Source organism: Arvicola amphibius, chromosome 15 (genome assembly GCF_903992535.2).
Source record: "Arvicola amphibius chromosome 15, mArvAmp1.2, whole genome shotgun sequence".
Classification (NCBI taxonomy): Eukaryota; Metazoa; Chordata; class Mammalia; order Rodentia; family Cricetidae; genus Arvicola; species Arvicola amphibius.
Window position 1 is genome coordinate 13,351,019 of NC_052061.1, and position 18,627 is coordinate 13,369,645.

The 18,627-nt window shown below is 42.8% G+C and overlaps 1 protein-coding gene across 7 annotated transcripts in view; it reads right to left on the bottom strand.

The window, feature by feature from the left end:
• The window catches only part of Phkb (phosphorylase kinase regulatory subunit beta), a 175,867-nt gene that overhangs the window by 11,847 nt on the left and 145,393 nt on the right, over nucleotides 1–18,627 (bottom strand). For all 7 annotated transcript variants that reach the window (XM_038312372.2, XM_038312371.2, XM_038312376.2 and 4 more), the window contains 2 exons: nucleotides 8,109–8,243; nucleotides 2,384–2,513 (listed from right to left, as the gene is read on the bottom strand). In XM_038312372.2, coding sequence (XP_038168300.1) covers nucleotides 2,384–2,513; nucleotides 8,109–8,243 — 265 coding nt within the window. The remainder of the gene's footprint in view (nucleotides 1–2,383; nucleotides 2,514–8,108; nucleotides 8,244–18,627) is intronic.

Consider the following 18,627-nt stretch of genomic DNA (forward strand, 5'->3'; position numbering starts at 1 on the left):
AGGTGGCCACACTGCACTGCCAATGAGGGCAGGGATGAGCAGCATCGGGGCTGACAGCAGAGGCGCTGCCATGGTTGTCAGGAGACAGACTGGCCAGAGCAGCAGCCACAGGGCAGCTGAAGAAGGCTAGAGCAACCAACTTTTGTTCTGTTTTGTTTTGTTTTTCGAGACAGGGTTTCTCCAGAGCTTTGGAGCCTGTCTGGGACTAGCTCTTGTAGACCACCAGGCTGGCCTTGAACTCACAGAGATCCGCCTGCCTCTGCCTCCCAAGTGCTGGGATTAAAGGTGTGCAGCACCACTGTCTGGCTTTAGAGCAACCAACTTTTGAATTCAGTTTTTGAGTAAGAAATAGACTTGTGACATAATTCAAACTTTGAATGGCTAAGGGGTTTCATTGCCGCGTCCACAGCAGATCCTAGAACCTCCTCCTGAGGAGAACACTGTCAATTTCCTGTGAGTTGTTCCACACTCTTGCGTCTATATCAGCAAAATACATACTGGTACATCTGAGACTATTTCTTTTTCATATAAAGAGCTACCTCAAAATTAATGTGGGTAAAGTTTCAATACTAGAAGCAGGTACAGTACTCTATTTCTGCTTCTGTATAAGCTGAGTGAGTTAAATACCAGGACTAAATAAATGATATCACATCAAAGAAGCAGGCCATTTTAGATAATCAAGAAAACCATCCATGCACAGGAGAGTCAGCACTCCTTCAACACCATCAGTAAGTCACACCACGAGGAACCTGAAAGACTATATCTCAGCCCAGTGCTATGTCTGTCTTAGCAGTGCTTCCCTGCACCACTCTGCATTGCTAGGCTGGATCTACTGCTTTTCCGCACGTTTTGGGTCTGGGAGACCCCAGCAGTGGCTCACCACTTAGCGGTGAAGAGATACCACAACTTGAAGTAAAGCTAACATCATGTCAAGGTTAGTTTCTGTCAATTTAGCACAAGCCAGGGTAATCTGGGAAGAGGAACCATAAACTGAAAAATTGCCTCCATCAGATTGGCCAGTAGGGAAATGTGTGTGTGTGTGTGTGTGTGTGTGTGTGTGTTTTGTGGGGGGCCATAAAGGGGCCAGTTCACTGTGGGCCATGCCAACACCCCTGGGGCCAGTGGTCCTGAGTTATGTAAGAAAGCAGGCTGACCCACCTGCCATCAACTGCAACACTTAGAAGAGCCAGTCCTGTACCTCATCTGGGCAATACAATAGAGACAATCCTGTTGGCCGAGGTGTAGAGGTGTGGGTGAGTATGCCCCGAAGTTGTGAGCATGGGAGAGCTGTCCCCATTACTCATCTACCATGTGGTGGCATGGGCAGGGGAAAGAAGCCCCCTACCTCATCAATGCCTGAGGCAGGTGAGAGAGCTGACCTGAGGGCCTAAGAGCAGGAGATCTAGCCCAAATGCCACCCCTGGACAATACAGTAGAGCTGGCCCTGAAGGTGTAAGTGTGAGAGATCCAACCCTGGAGACGTGAAAGCAGAACTGGCCCCACCCCTTGCTTATTGATGCAAAGGGTTAAAGCAATGCAAGAGAGCTCACCCTGGTGGTGGACAAGGGAGAGCTGGTGAGCTAACCAACCCAGCAACCACTCAGGCCCACAACCAGGATTATGAGTTGGCCCATCCCAATATCCACCCTATCTGTGATCTGCTGGAGCACGTAAAGGGATCGGTCCTGTAGACCCAAAGATGCAGGATCTCCATGACACAGGACAGCAACAGGCTAACCAAGAGGAGTTCCATGAGGGTCCAGCATTGGTAGTGTAGCAAAAAGTAGAAGCCTCAAACCAGACCAATAACTCCTTTGCAATGAACACTTGAAAGTAAAGACACATGAACAAAGGGGTTGATGTGTGACTCACTGTGTCACAGTACAGCTTCCATGATGAGATTCCCGCCACTTCTTTCTTTTCTTTTTTTTTTTTTTTAATTTTATTCGGGGGTGGGGAGAGGGCGGACACACAGGGATGGGAAATGAATGGGACCGAGATGTACGATGTGAAGGACACAAAGAATAAATAAAAAGCAAGGAAAAAAGGAAGGCTGAGCAAGCCAAGGGGAGCAAGGCAGTGGGCAGCACTCCTCTGTTCCTCTTTCAGTTCCGGTCTTGAGCTCCTGCCCTGACTTCCCTTCACGGTGGACTAAACACTGAAGATGAAATAAGCCCTTTCCCTGACAAGATGCTTTTGGTCATGGTGTTTATCATAGCAAATGATGACTTATTTTCTGGCATTTTATTCTGTCTTGAGCACCCCAGTTTGAACATTCTTAGAACAAAGAATTTTTGCAAAGAAGAAAAGTTGTCTGCAGTGCAGAGAGGAGAGAATCCCTTCCCTCCTGTTGGCCCTTTCTCCCGAATTAAGTGACCTTTACCTGTGGCAAATGCTTCCCGGCTACAACTATGCCATTAGGTGTACGTTCCAGGATCTGCCATACTCGGTCGTAGAACCCTGGGGGAGTTCTGTTCAATGACCCATCGATCTGACGTCTATCCAGCCAGCATCTGCACAACAGAGGGAAAGTCGTAATATTGAAAATCAGGTTTGTTCTCGGAGAGAGCAGGGTTCTGCGTGCCAGCTGAGTGAGCAAGAGTGAACGCTTCAGTGGCGCATATCTGCCGTGTTTAGTGCGGGAGCAAGAGGGGGAGCGTCACAGCCAAAGGAGGGGAGCGTCACAACTTAAGGAAGAGCAGGCAAAACGATGTTCTTCAGCAAGCTACGGGCTGCTTACTCCATCATCAGATGATTTCCCACATCAAAAATGGTCACAACCAGCTTCACAGTTATTTTTTTTTATTTTTATTTATTTATTTATTTATTTATTTATGGTTTTTCAAGACAGGGTTTCTCTGCAGCTTTTTTAGAGCCTGTCCTGGACCTAGCTCTTGTAGACCAGGCTGGCCTCGAACTCACAGAGATCCGTCTGCCTCTGCCTCCCGAGTGCTGGGATTAAAGGCGTGCGCCACCACTGCCCGGCTTTCACAGTTATTTTATACTGTTCTCACATTAATAAAAAAACAAGCACCAGAAAGCCATGGGAATCATATAGTTAGATCTTATAGATCCTTCCCAGAGTTGGCTCAATAAATATTTGGTAAGAAATGAACAAGCGAATGTTCAGAAAAGTATTACATAGTTACATATAGATGCATGTATATGCTCATATAAAATGAAATGATCTTATTTTAAATCTTTTTATTAAATAAGAATGTCTATTTAAATAAGGCTGAAGACTCAGTCCAAAAAACTAGTCATAAAATCTTAAATGCCAACCAGATAATTTTACATATCAAAGTTATGACCAGAATTGTAATAATAAACTTAAATTCTAGAGTAGATATTAACCTAATATACCATTCAAAATTGCCAAAGGTTCAGAACTTCCTTTGTTTTTAAAGACTGCACAATGACACAGTATAATTTTATAGAAGCTAAAAATTATGTGTGTGTGTATGATTGTTTATGTTTGTGTGTCTGTGTGTCCGTGTGTGTCTATTTACACTAGGTTCTTAAAAAGAAGGCAGATTGAAATAATCAATTATCACATGCAAGAGGTGTCAGGATCAACAAACTGACAATATTTCTAAGTACAAAAGTGGCTGTGTAGGCCAGAGTAAACAGCTAAAGACACTTGTTTTGTGGCCGAATACCAGTGCAATTTGATGAATTTAGTAATCATGAGGACTCTTTTTCCGGATGGCTAAGGTTTCCATCAACAGACCCAGACTCACACTATCGCTTTCAGTGTTTTGTTAAAAGGCAGCAAGGTCAGTGATCTAGTGGTTCCTTGATGATGTTTTTCTTCGGTCACTGAATACCCTCTGCATCTGGTTTTTAACCATATTCCTTAATACTGTTAATATATGGTGACAACAACAAAAATATATTTCAGAGCTCTATGAAGTTATGCTAATACTATAAAAGAAGCATTTGTTTAGAACATAAAAAGAATAAGAGATTACTCATAATGGAGCTGAGAAGTTATTTTAGAAGATAGTATTATTATTAATTATTAATCTGTCTGGGTATTTCACCTATATGTATGCTTGTGCATTATGCAGGGCTGGTGCCTGTGGAAGCCAGAAGAGGGCACTGGATTCCCTGACTGTGGGGTCACGGTGGTTGTGAGCTACCATGTGGGTGCTGGGAATGGAGTCAGGTCATCTGGAGGAGCAGCCAGTGCTCTTAATGGCAGAATCATTTCTCCAGCCTCCTTTAAAACTGTTGCTTCATTATGGAAAACTTTATACTTACAGAAGTCACAAAAATATAATGCCTATTTCTTCTGCCTCTTCGCTCAAGCCCTCTCCCAGTCTTACCACCATACATAATCATGGCTTAACCACTGGCACCAAGAGATCAAAAGCCATACAATAACAGGAAGTGGGCTCCAGTTCAGGATGCCATGTGTCATTTAGTTTCCATGTCCTGGGGGCTCCTTGAATTTGTGGTAATTCTTTACTCATTTATTTATGCTTTTAGCTCTCATACCTTAGCAATATCTGCTGTCTCAGGATTTTCCTCTGATTGGGTTCTATGGGGGTTTCTTGTGAAATCATGCATTTTGGGCAAGAACATCGGGAAGATACAGGGTCAGCCCCATAGGAGGCTACACGGAAGTGAAGCCTTATCACCAGCGATGTCGTCATCTGGGCTAAGGGAGTCATCAGGTTTGTCCCCTATATAAAATTGTTTTCCCTGTGCTACTGTACGGATGTTGAACAGAAATACTCAGAGGCTGTGAGAGTTCTCACTCCACATTTCTTCTAGCAATGGTTCTTGCCTGCAGCTACTGCTGCATTTTCTCAGTGATCATTTTCTGTTCCCAACCGTCTACCTGAACTTAATTAGTTCTGCTGTAAGGCGGAGTCCCTTCTCCCCCATTCACTGATCTCTATCAGCTTATCTGTTTATAATCTATTACTAGTCTATGTGTATTTCTTCTACACAAATGATTAGTTACACATTTGGGGAAAACAAAAACAAACAAAAAGACCCACATCTCAGTTGGAGTCCCGAGAGCCTCTTCCAGTTTCTCTAGTGTCCACCTGCACAACTCTGTGGTATTTTGAAATTTTTTTTTTCTTTCTGGCACAAAGATGCTCCTGGCTTACATTTTTTTTTCCTCGTATTTTTTCCTGCCTTCCTCTGAAATCAACCATTTCTCCAATAAGGGCCAATTCTTTCATTGCAATGTTTAGAACGCAACTGTTTCAGGTTTGCTCACTACTGTGGCAATTTCACGGCTCCTAGGGCTTCTCAGTAGACAGAACTAGGAAACACATGGATGCATATGTGCACACACAGACCTATGTTCATTTCTGTATCTACCAGTGCAAAATCATGACTTCATATTGGTTTGTCAACTCAAATCAACCTTACCCCCGCCCCCCATAGGAATGGCCACTAACAGTGAGGAATCTCCTTTTCAGTCATAATACACTTACTCATTTATTCAATCTTATTGTATACAGGAAATTCAGACTGCTAGTGAACAAACATTGGCGAGAAGCAAGCTTTAACAGGAGGCAGTGTTTGTGTGTGGTTTGGCTTATTCAGACTTTCGGCGTCTAGCCAAAGGAATGCTTTGACTCGGCCTCTGCCTTTGCCACCCTCCTTAGTGTGGTGCTCACTGTGTGAGCTGGGCTTATTTGTTGGTTTCCGCTCTACCATGGGCTCTTCCACATATGGACTGATTTTAATACATTTACTTAATTCTTGGCACATATAACACCCCTGCCACTTAAGAGGAGGTGTTCCATGCACAGAGGTCAGTGGGGACAGGCTTACGCTGTGCGTATTCCGTTACGCTGTAACTGCTTCACCATTCCCATTCCTTCTTACCCTTCCCGAATAGCACTAGCTGCAGTAGCTTCTGACTTATTCTTCCTGTATTTCTTCTGCACAAATGAAGGCATACATTTTAAAACTAAGAACTGATATTCTTTTGCACCTTGCTGTTTCATCTTACAATATATCTTAGAATTTCATTTTTCAAAGGCACACAGTACTCTATTGTGTAGCATACCATATTATGTTCCAATCATTTCTTGTGTATGAAAAGTCAGGTTGTAGAAATACTAACATTTTCAATTATAAGCAATGATATAATCAATGATCTTATGCACACACATTTTCATGTTGTAGATTACTAAAAGGACCTGGGTTGAAGCAGAGTTCTTTGATGTCAAATCCCACCAGCAGGGTTGTACCCCAGTTACACAGCAGTTCCTTCTCTTCACAGCCTTGGCAAATGCTCGCCACATGCTCTAACTTGGGCCCCGAGACAGGTAAGAAGTCTCCTGGCATGCCCCAGACACGGCTCTAATTGTATATTAATATGAGCATCTTTTTATAATAGTCAAAGGCCATTTTTATAAAATATACATATTGTTCATGTTCCCCTCCATTTTGATCTGGGGTGGTTATCTCTCAGTTCTTAAGAATTCTTGGATACTAACTCTTCAGAACATGTTAGGGTCCAGTTTCTTGGTTTTCTTTTGAGATTCGCCTTGCATTAAAAAAAATGTTATTTAAAATCTGATAAGCTTTGCTAGGTTCTCATCCTACCTTTGGGTTAAATCCTACTTAAGGTCTTTCCCACACCAAGGTTAAAGAGAAATTCACTGGTGTTGTCTTCTCTGTCCCATGCTTTACATGCTGATCTCTAGTCTACTTGGAGGTGGTTTTGGTCTCATAACAAGTATCTGATTTTACCTGTTTGCAAACAGCGATCCAGTTGTGAAGAGAGTTTATTTTAAAAGTCCATTCTTGATGCAGTGACTTGTGATGGCAACGTTCCCATGTGGTGGATCCCAAATGTGTGTTTATGGAAGGCTCATCTCTGCCGTCTTTCCTGCCCAGGGCCATCTGTTACCACACTGTTTTACTCACAGAAGCTATGCCCCGGTTAAAACCATCGGAGAAAGCTTTTCGTTTATGTTTCCCAGTTCTCTCGCTAGTTTTTCCACATGGAGCTCAGGAAACGGCTCTTGGGACGTCACTATGATGCCGTTACATTTACAACCAACATCTTATAATGTCAACTGTCCTATGACAAGGAGACTCACCTGTTTGTTCAAATATATTGTTAGAGAAGACAGTGAGGCACAGATCTATAATCTATAATTTCTCTCTCTATATATATGTATGTATGTGTACATATATATACACACACACATACATACACACTTTAATAGACAACCTCTCTTGTAGATAGTCCAGTTAGAATCTTCTAGGCATATAACTTTGTCATCTTGGGGATGCTTTAATGTATTTAGCAAACACACTAAATAAGTACTTGCCTAAATAATTATACTACTGTTCGTTCTGGAATTGGTGGTGGCGCACGCCTTTAATCCCAGCACTCGGGAGGCAGAGGCAGGCGGATCTCTGTGAGTTCGAGACCAGCCTGGTCTACAAGAGCTAGTTCCAGGACAGGATCCAAAGCCACAGAGAAACCCTGTCTCGAAAAAAAAAAAAAAAAAAAAAAAAAAAAAAATTTAAATTCAAGGCAATCCACAAATACTTGTTTTGTTTTTCTTCTAAGTGAAGTATATGGAAGGATTTATGTCTGATGCTTATAGTCTACTTAGGGAGACAGAGTCAGGCAGCACATCTACATAATGCTACTAAACCCAGTTTCTTCTGCCAAAGTGCTGGGAGGAGATGCCAAATACTATAAAGCTCCTGAAAAAAATTAATCAAAGTTGTATAAAGTGTTATATAGGGCACAGATAATAAAAAAATAGAAGAGTGTTGTAAACTATACCTGGAAAAAACATAAAATGCAAATCAACACAGAATCATAAATCCAAACATTTCATTCATCCGTGTCCATGCTGTCTGGCTGGGAAGGTGGCTCATGTTCTGCTGAGCCTCCTTCTGTTTTAGCCAGCCTGGGACTCATGGTACTCACCAGAAAGCCCAGACAATCATTTTGTCTTAGCATCATAAGTTCTGGGATCATAGGTATATGCCACCCTGCCTGGCGTCTAAATTTTCTTACTGATGTCATACTAATTTCTTATCCATATCAGCTGAAAGATCGGCTGTTGCTGTGTCTTTCCGTGTCTACAGGAAACAAAAGCCTCTGTTACCTTCCACTCTGCTGAGGCTGGAGAATGTCTAGGAGTAGCTGTTTAACCTCACTGGGCGAGAGCTGATACAAGTCCACGGCTGGCTCATCTCCACCGCGGATCTGTAGTTCATACTCCATGGCATGGATGATCCACCTGAAGCAAGAACAGAGAACTCTTCAAATGCAGTCACCTCACGCTGCTTCCAGCAACACCCTTCACAGCACTGATGCATCCATAGCAGAATGCGGAAAAGGCCATTTCCGTTTCCTGGATCACTGATATTTCTTCCATCCAGACTGTGACCTGATCAGAATCTTAAGGATGCTTTTAAACATGCAATTAGGTATAAGACATGGGGTAAGCTAAGGACTTAGATTCCTTCCAGGTCAGACTCACTATTGCCCTGTAATTGTGTCTGTAGCTGCTGCAGGAAACAAGCTGCAACCAAACAGCCCACAGATGATTCCTCTTAAGATAGGGCTGAGACGCGCTATCACATAAAAGTCTCTTCCTGGGAACGACAAGAATAATGATGATTTCTAAAAATACGAATTTCTTTTTTAACCTCGGAAGTCATTGACTTGGGATTGGTGGGAACATAGAAGTGCCTGTGTTTGGAACACAAGGGGCAGTGAGCTGCAACCTAACTGCAGCAGTGTGTTACAGAAAAGGTCACTGCCCCAGACAGAGGACTGTCTTTCTCCATCTGTATCCCCTTGAAGAACAACCCACCACTCTTAGGTTTGCACAGAGGTGAAAACTTAAGGCCGATGTAGTCAAAAGATCCGGTCCTTTCTGCCAAAGCTGGTCTGTAAAACACCAGTGACACTCGTTCGTGGGAAGAGTTTAATGCCTCAGTGCAAAGGATGGGAGAAAAACCACCCCAGTGAGCAACAGATGCAATCGGTAAGGTGCAGGTCCCTGTGTGCTGGGCCAAGCCACAGGCCACAGACCAAGAGCCTCGGGTCTGTGACTTCCAGTCTCTGTGGTCTCAGATGAAGACAATTCTCACTTCTCCTCTCTCCTACTGCTGTTCTTTCTGGATACCAGGAATTTGAGTACACACCATAAAATGCTTGGCTTGAGAGAAACAAATTGTTCACTTGGATCTGACCCCCAACCCATCACCACATGCACACACACACATGCACACACACACATGCACACACACACACACACACACACACACACACACACACACATCTGATGCACTCCGTAAGACTGAGAACTGGTAGAAACTTTAAAAGGAGGGTCCCGGACTGGTTTTCTGGTCATGGGATCATGTCCAAGATGGGACCCTTCCCTTTCTGCTTAGTGTCTCTTGAGTGCCAAGATTTACTCTGCCAAGTGACGCTGCTGTGTTGTGCTGCTTGCCCCAGGCCCAACAGCAATGGAGACAACTGACTATGGACAAAAACCCTCAACACTGAGCCAAAACAAGTTTCGTCTTTGTAAAGTGATTCAAATATTTTGTTTCAGTAAGGGAAAACCCAGAAAACAAGGACAGGATGTTAACAATGCACTAAAAATTATTACAGGGTTTGATTTTGTCCACCCCAACTGCCTCCAGACATCCCCAACACATTCCCATCCCCACTCATGTCCAGTTTTGTCCAGGTGACCTAGTGAGCCCAATTAGTGCTGTCTGTTGCAGTGTGGACTGATAACATGGTTTGGGTGGCTTGATATTGTTCAGGAACTGTGCACAGCTACACTGAAATCACAAGTCCAGTGGCCATGTCACATCCAGAGACAGCATTTCATAGCGGCCTCTCCACCCTCCAGCTCTTTCTTCCTTCCCCCTCTTCCTTGATGTGTCCTAAACCTTGGCGTATTTCTTTAAATCAGCTGAAAACTGAACTAAGTTTATCTATCTGGCAAAAAGTAGAATTTCTTGACTTGTTCGCCGCCTGTATTAGAGATTATATTTGCCAAAATGGTATACAAACATAACAGTCACAAGAACACAGTCATTTTGGATGCTTTGATGTTAAAGTTCCTTATAAAATTGTTGCAAACATTTTAATTAAAAAAATTCTCAACAGACTGAACCTTTTCTTTTTATAGTCTACATAAGTTTAACTTAAAGTTACTTATAATTCTACTTTATTTTCCTTTCATTTTAATGCTAAATTTTATATTTATAGTAGCTTAGAGTAATGGCCCATTATTGAGCCATGCAATGGAAAATCTGTACTCTGGTCTCTTAGAAAGCCAATGGGATAAAAAAAGAACCATGGAGTGGAAGGTACTCTTCTAGACTGCATGACTACAGATATGTACTAAAAATGCCATGTGTGGCCTTGTTTTAAAGAGGAGGCAGGAAGTCTTTTGGGGGCTAGAAATTGGATGTTTGGTGATGTTAATTTTGGGTCTGATAACAGCACTGTGATTAAGAAATCATGCTAGTTGAGCAGTGGTACACACAGTACTTTTGGTGCTTAGAAAGTAGAGGTAGGAAAACCCTGACTTTGGGGCAAGTCTGGGCTATATGGTAAGACCATGAATCAAACCAAAACAAAAACCAAACCATCAACAGAATTGAACAACAACTGAAATAGAATGCCTCCCCCATATATGTATGTACGTATGTGTGCATGTATGTATGTATGTGTGTATGTATGTACGTATGTGTGTATGTGTGCATGTATGTTTGTGACAGACTTTGAGGTTGGCCTTTGTAGACCAAGCTGGCACTGAACTTGTGATAATCTTCTGTCTTATTCTCTCATGTGTTTATATTACGGGTGTGAGCCACCATGTTTGGCTACAAACCCCTTTCAAAATGATTACTCCTTCTCTCTAAGATACTCAGGAATGAATGTCAAAACACTCAACGGCAGATGTGATGACTGCCACACTCACACGTGTAACTGACACACTAGATTTTTTATTCAGGTGCAAAGAAAAATGAAACTCTGAAGTTCTGAGGAAAATGGGTATTACTGGGAAATATACCAAGTGAAGTAGTCCCAGGCTCAGATAGACAAATGCAACTGGACTGCTCTCATTTGTAGAGCCTACCTTTGACCTCCGAGACTTGTACATTTAACTTGTAGTGTCTTTAGAGGTCAGGAAGCTAAGAAAGGGTCAATAGAGAGGGCGGATTAGGGACGGAGACAAATAAGAATATACAGAATATGGAAGTAGTTAGGGGATGGAGAGGCTTAAGCAAGGATAGGATATGGAAATAGGAGAGAGGAAAAGCTGAAGGGAAAGATTAACCAAAACTAAGCATGTTAGAAATGCCTTTATGTAAACCTATTATTTTAGAGTAAGCTGATTAAAAAACATAGTTTAAAAAAATTGAACAGAAGCACCTTCTATGAATGGATACTGCTCTTCCCAGAGGCCACAAGTTACTAAGCAAAAACCCCAGTGCCAGATGTGGTTTTCCTCCCTATGAGTTGTGGGTTGGGATGTCCCAGAAGCTTCCAGAATAAAATAGGCTATTGTCACTGCTCCTGGTTGCCCATTGAGGTAGATGTTGAAGACGCCACACACTTCAGCTGCAGGACACAGAGAAATCATACTGGGACAAGCTGCAGATCTCCACTCTGCTGACTTGCTTTCATGATGCCTGAAGTACTATGGAGGCTCCTGGGAAAGAAAAGCCATCAGCAATTCCACACAGCTGTGGACTCTGTGGGTACAACACCAGCCTGCCAGGCAAGATGTGTCCACTGGTGCACGGTGGCCTGGCTATTGTGGGAATGGGTGGCAAAGCACTTTTGCAATGCACATGAGGCCTGCCTCACTGGAGGAAGGCCATACCTGCTACTTTAAACCTGGTCAAGAGCTATGGGAGTTTGGAGGTAATTGGCCCCCAACGCTCACAGGGAGTGGCATTGTTAGAGGAAGTTTGTCTCAGTTCACTTCCTGCAGATCAAGATGTGGAACTCTCAGCTATCTCTCCAGCACCACGTCTTGCCTGTGTGGTGCTATGCCTCCTGCCAAGCTTAGGCAGTGAAGGTAACAATGGAAAATAGAAAGCTGGTGAAGAGGTAATTCAATGAGGGGGCATGTTCCAGCTCCAACAAATAGTAGAACTTGATAGCTTTGGCCACATGGTTCTGGTTTTTAGGACAGAAAAAGGGGCTGTGTAATATTCCTCCATGATTAAGGAAAGCTGCTGAATCAGGCATGCATCAAGGGTGTCCTGGAATGGAGGCCAAGAGAGGCCATTGCATGAAGCTGAGGAGGTAAAGTCTGGGTTGCCTGGTAGACCCCAAGATATTGGAGACACCAGAATCTTGGGATACCTGCCAAGGAAAGCTGCTAACAGGCAGTGGAACCAATCCAAAAGAGAGAAGTGTGTTATAGTTAATAAAGTTGAAAGGAGTTGGAGCTCTGAAGAGTTTTTGACATCAGATATGGAGATGCAGAGTTTGGAGTTTGTCAAGATGGTTTCCAGACTTGCTTTGGTCCAGCAATTCCTCACTGTGCTACCTTCCCTACATTCTGGAATGTTAAAGTATATCCTGTGGCATTATACACCAGAAGTTGATGTGGGATTCCCCTCTGTATGACTGAATATGTTTTATTACCATTGGTTATTAAAGAAGCTGTTTTGGCTAATGGCTTAGCAAAGCAAAGCCAGGCAGGAAATCTGAGCAAAAAAAAAAAAAAAAAAAATAGAGAAAGAAAAGATGGAGTCAAGAGACACCACATAGCTGCCGAAGGAGGACTCAGAACCTTTCTAGTAAGCCACAGTATTGTGGCAATACACAGATGAATAAAATGGGTAATTCAAGATGTAAGAGTTACCTAGAAATATGCCTGAGTCATTGGCTGAACAGTGTTGTAATTAATATAGTTTCTGTGTGATTATTCAGGTCTGGGTTGCCAGGAAAGAAAAGTGTACTCTCATTGTTGAGACTGTGATAGACTATGGGAACTTCTGAAGTTGGACTAAATACATTTTGCATTAAGATACTGTTACAAGGCCACAAGGGTCAGGGAGTGGAATGTGATAATTTGAATGTAACTGGCCCCCATAAGCTCATTAGTGGCACTATATTAGGAGGTATAGCCTTGTTGGGGTAGGTGTGGCATTGCTGGAGGAAGTGTGTCTCAGGTTACTTCTTGTTGCCTGTGGATCAAAATGCAGGACTCTCAGCTCCTTCTCCAGCACTATGTCTGCTTGTGTGTTGCCATGCTTCCCACCACAATAATGGGCTAGACCTCTGAACTGCAAGCCAGTCCCAATTAAATGTTTGTTTTTTAATAACAGTTGCCATGGTCACAGTGTCTCTTCACAGCAATAGAAACCCTAAGTAGTATAGACACTGAGAGCAACAATTAATAAGTGGGACATCCTGAAACTGAGAAACTTCTGTAAAGCAAAGGACATGATCAGCAAGACAAAACAGCAGCCAATAGAATGGGAAAAAAAACTTTACCAACCCCACATCAGACAGGAATGATCTCTAAAATATACAAAAAAAAAAAAAAAACCTCAAGAAACTTGACATCAAAAGAACAAATAATCCAATACAAAAATGTGGTACAGACCTAAACAGAGAACTCTCAAAAGACTAATCTCAAATAGCGGAAAGACACTTAAGGAAATGCTCAACATCTTTAGCAATCAGAGAAATGCAAATCAAAACAACTCTGAGATTTCATCTTATACCTGTCAGAATGGCCAAGATCAAAAACACTGATGACAGCTTATGCTGGAGAGGATGTGGAGTAAGGGGAACACTCCTCCATTACTGGTAGGAATGAGAATTTGTACAATCCCTTTGAAAATCAGTATGGCTATTTCTCAGATAATTAGGAAACAATCTACCTCAAGACCCAGCAATAACACTATTGGGTATATACCCAAATGATGCTCAATCACACCACAAGGATATGTGCTCAACTATGTTCACAGCAGCATTGTTTGTAATAGTGAAACAACCTAGATGCCCCTCAACTCAATAATGGATAAAGAAAATGTGGTACATATACACAATGGTATACTACGTAGTGGTAAAAAAAATAATGACATTTTGAAATTTGCAGGCAAATAGATGGATCTAGAAAAAAACATATTGAATGAGGTAACTCAGAACCAGAAAGACTAATATAATATGTACTCACTCATAAGTGGCTTTTAGACATACAAAAAGAAAAACCAGCCTACAATCCACAATCCCAGACAGCAAAGAGAACCCTAAGAGAGACGACATACTAGGTCTACATAGGAAGGAGAAAAAGATAATATCTCCTGAGTAAATTGGGAGTGTGGGGGACACGGGAAAGGGCAGAAGGGATGAGGGAAGGAAGGGGGAGCAGAGAAAAATGCATAGCTCAATAAAACGATAAAAAAAATCCTAGCTAAGATAAGAGTCCAAGACTAAGGAGATCACAGCCCTCATGAAGAACTTACTACTGTTGCTTTGCAAATGGACACGTTGTCAAACTGTCTTCTAAACACTAAGTCTGTACCCATAAACTAATGATGTTATTATTTCATCACAAACGGGAGAGCAGCTCATGAGGTCCAACCCCTGCTCCTGAGGATTACTGATCATTAATGGGCACGGGATGGTTTTTTCTTTCTTTTCTCTCTTTTTTCTCTTCTTCTTCTTCTTCTTCTTCTTCTTCTTCTTCTTCTTCTTCTTCTTCTTCTTCTTCTTCTTCTTCCTCCTCCTCCTCCTCCTCCTTCTCTTCCTCCTCCTTCTCCTTCTCCTCCTCCTCCTCCTCCTCCTCCTCTTCTTCCTCCTCCTTCTTTTGACAAGGGATCTCACTATGAAGCTCTAGTTGTCATGGGTCTCACTATGTAGACCAGCCTGACCTCAAACTCAGAGACTTGCCTGATTTGCCTTGAATGCTGGAATTAAAGGTGTACGACACCACACCAGCAGGGGGTTTCATTTTCTTTAGTGGTGTTGCTGTTGTTAAGTTGTTCATGTTTCAGCAAACATTCCATCAATGCTCATAATTAAGTAAGCAACTTAATTAAACTCAGTGGGGGAGAAGAAGGAGGAAGAGGAGGAGGGTCAGCAGGAGGAGGAGGGGTAGCAGGAAGAGGAGGGGTAGCAGGAAGAGGAGCAGTAGGAGGAGGGGGCAGCAGCAGGAGGAGGAAGGGCTGCTGGAGGAGGAAGAATGACACCAGAGTAGGACTGGGCTGCTTGTGCAGAAGAGTTTCAGCAGGAGGGGTGGGGGTGAAAGAATGTATGGGGGAGTATGTGTGCAAATGACCCAAATTTATTATTCAAATGTATAAAACTGTCAAAGAATTAAAATAAATAAGTTTTAAAAACACAGCTCCAGTTAAAGAATGAAAACTAAAACAATAACAAAACCCATCACTTACTAACTGTGCCCTACTGTTGAGTTACTTTTCAAACGGGGATGTTACTATTTCTCATCTAACTGACTATACTGTACAATAAATAAGGCCATATATATTTTAAAAGGCCCTTTGAAAGTCTAAAGAATCATAAAAATGTTAGTAAAGACTAATTTTTATATCAATTTTTAGAAAGACTAAAATAAAAACAGGAAACAACATTGCGCATAAAGTACTAAGGACAGTGTCAGACTCAGAGAAAGCAAATTACCCAGTGTGACACTGTGAAGATCAGAAGGTTGAGACTCAGTACCACTGTAACAATCAAATGCCAATGGGAAAGGAATAATAAAGGAGCTTACTTAAAGGAGAAGGTCAAGAGACATTTTATCCAGGACTACTAATAGTTTAAAAGTCCACAGGAGTCTCTACTTCTTGTCTTCATTCCCATTGCCAAGGTCACAAAGGATGTGGCAATTCCAGCAATAAGAGCATTTAATTCCCAAAGTGGGGGAAAGAAAAAGAGAAAAGTATGGGAGGTCAGGAGAATGATGCTTATCTCTGGACCGCTGCCTGAAGAACCAGACACGTTCAATTTGCCAATGAGCAGACGAGAAAGTGGCAGGCACACATGACTGACGGATCAAGCTTCAGACGTTTCACGGATGGCTGGAGGATGAGAAAGTCCTCCCTAAGGACAGCTGGAGGAGTTCTCCAGAACTGTCCAGACAACACGCTTGCCTCTGAACACACACACCCCTGTGGTGAGTGAGCGAAGGGCACCACTTGATGTGTCAGCATGCTATTCAACAGCTCGCCCTCCTCAAGGCGCGCAGTGAAAAGAGCATAGGTAAGTGACACCGCCCAAAACACTCAGCTGACGCCTTCTGAAAACACAAGCCAGAAATAACAGTCCTGGTCCCGGGCAAGAAACCATGTTAGCAATTGTTTGCATATTATTTCAAGAGAATAAGGACTGACATTTGTGCTTAAACAGCGTAGTAAATGACTGTCCACACTGTCAGTCTCTTAAACCATGCTGTTTGCTATGCTGTAACACTACCCCTTTAAATCCCTGTCTTGAAGCCCTGGTCCCAGTGGAAGCACACCTGGAGCCAGGGCCTTTGGAGGTACTAGGATTAGTTGAGTTCCCAGCAACATTAGTGAGAGAGTATCTGGCTACTGGGAGACTCTTCACCAGAGCCAGATCAACCCTGAACTTCCAGACAGTGAGAAAATTAAATCTGACTATTTAAGTCACTTTACCTGTGAGATTTTACTATGGCAGCCCAAGATGTCTAAGATTCCAGGGAACAGGAAGTGGCGAAGTTATACTAATGTAGAAAGTGTAACAGTTTGCTGAAGCAACTGAGCTTCTGGTTACAAAACTGGAACCCCCCACCCCACCCCGTGACTCCTTCCCTTTGTCCCAAACCTAATCAACGTAACAGGGGTGGGGCAGTTGTCACCTCATTTCCTCACCTCCCAACAAAGGTTCTTCAAATCAAAGGTACCAAAGGGCTCAGTGGTTAAGAGCATTGCTTGCTCTTCCAAAGGTCCTGAGTTCAATTCCCAGCAACCACGTGGTGGCTCACAACCATCTGTGGTGAGGTCTGGTGCCCTCTTCTGGCCTGCAGACATACACACAGACAGAGTATTGTATACATAATAAATAAATAAATATAAAAAAAAAGGTACCAAAATGATGCTAATGAACTTGGGTTTGCAAGCAGCAACTCTCTTCCCTTGCCCTAGCAATGCTAATCTTTGACACTGGTGGCCTTCTCTGAGCAGCAAATATGTGATCTACAGCGGCCTCCTTGGACATCAGACAGGATTCACCTGGGTCACAGTTGCTTACAGAATGCCAAGGCAACAGGAAAGGCAAGCTGAGAAAGGCCTGATAGCACACATCCCCCGGGGTTTCTCCTATAAAGCCTGACTGACAGGCCTACAGTAGAAAGCAGTTGATTGCAGGTCTTTACAGTAATGGCCTGTCAGGAACTTGATCTATTTTAACATGAAGGCTGGCACACAAATCAATAATGAGACAGCAAATCAAATCATTATAAGGCTAGGGTAGCATCCCTGTGAGCACACTGATTCTCTTCACAGGAAAGCTGAAGAGGCCTCACCAGCAGGATTAGCCTTGGAGAGGGGAGAAAACACTGGGCTCCTGGGGCAGCTGGGGCAATGTGTGATGCGAATCAAGAAACCTTGGAGAAGACTCGGGAAGGTTAAAGCACAGATAAAAGTGTGGGCAGCCTGTGGGAATTGAGGATAAGAAGTAACAGGATTAAAGCACATGCATTCAGCCCAGCCTAGTGGATACTGGCATTTCAAGAATATTAACATTAAAAGAAAATAACTGAAAAATTTAGGACAAGAATACCCATCTGAGATGCTACCATCATCTAAATAATCAAAAAATTACTTTCTTTATGTTATGATTTCAGCCACAATAAGGCTGATACTTCCGGGTTCTAGGGCCATAAATGTGCGGACAAGCCCTCAGGCAGAAGTGTCTAATGGCCTGGGGATGTTAAAGGGCCCCCACGTGACCCACGTGCGGTGTGGTTGCATCATCCATGTATGACTCAGCTAAGCCCTTGTTCGCATGCGTGAGCCCCGTCATCTGCATATGATGTAGTCATGTCAACCCTCTGTGAGCACACGCAAGGCAGCTTTTAAAAGCTGCATGCTCTCTCTCCACCCCCTCTAATAACTCCTAAACAGCTTTGTGTGTGTTCCATGTTTCCTTCTCACTAGCGCCAGGTAATTTCACTTTAAATCTTCCATTTAAAAAAAAAAAATCCTACAATTAATGAATATCTTCGAAGCAGCTACAGGTTCAATAATTTACAAAGAATTTGGCCTTGAAAAACTGTGTGAATAATTTGTTCACCAATTTTAAGCTAATCAAAAATGTTCCAGGACCTAATTTATAACGAAACATATGTTTGTGCCAGCAGGCAACCGTTAAAGGTGTGTACAGGGGAGGGCGGTCACCTAAAGGAGTAGAGATCTTAGTAAAAACTTCTTGAGCATGAGGTAAATAAAAAAAGACAAACATGTAAACTGGAGTCCCGGAAGGAAAAGCCACCAGTGTGAAGACTCTAGCAGATTAACATGTAAACTGGAGGCCCAGAGAGGAAAACGTCCCCTGAGTGAAGACTCCTGCCAGCTGACAGATCAGAACTCCCTGTTACACCAGGAAACTGTTGCTTTTAAGTACAAATAGTGACCTTGAAA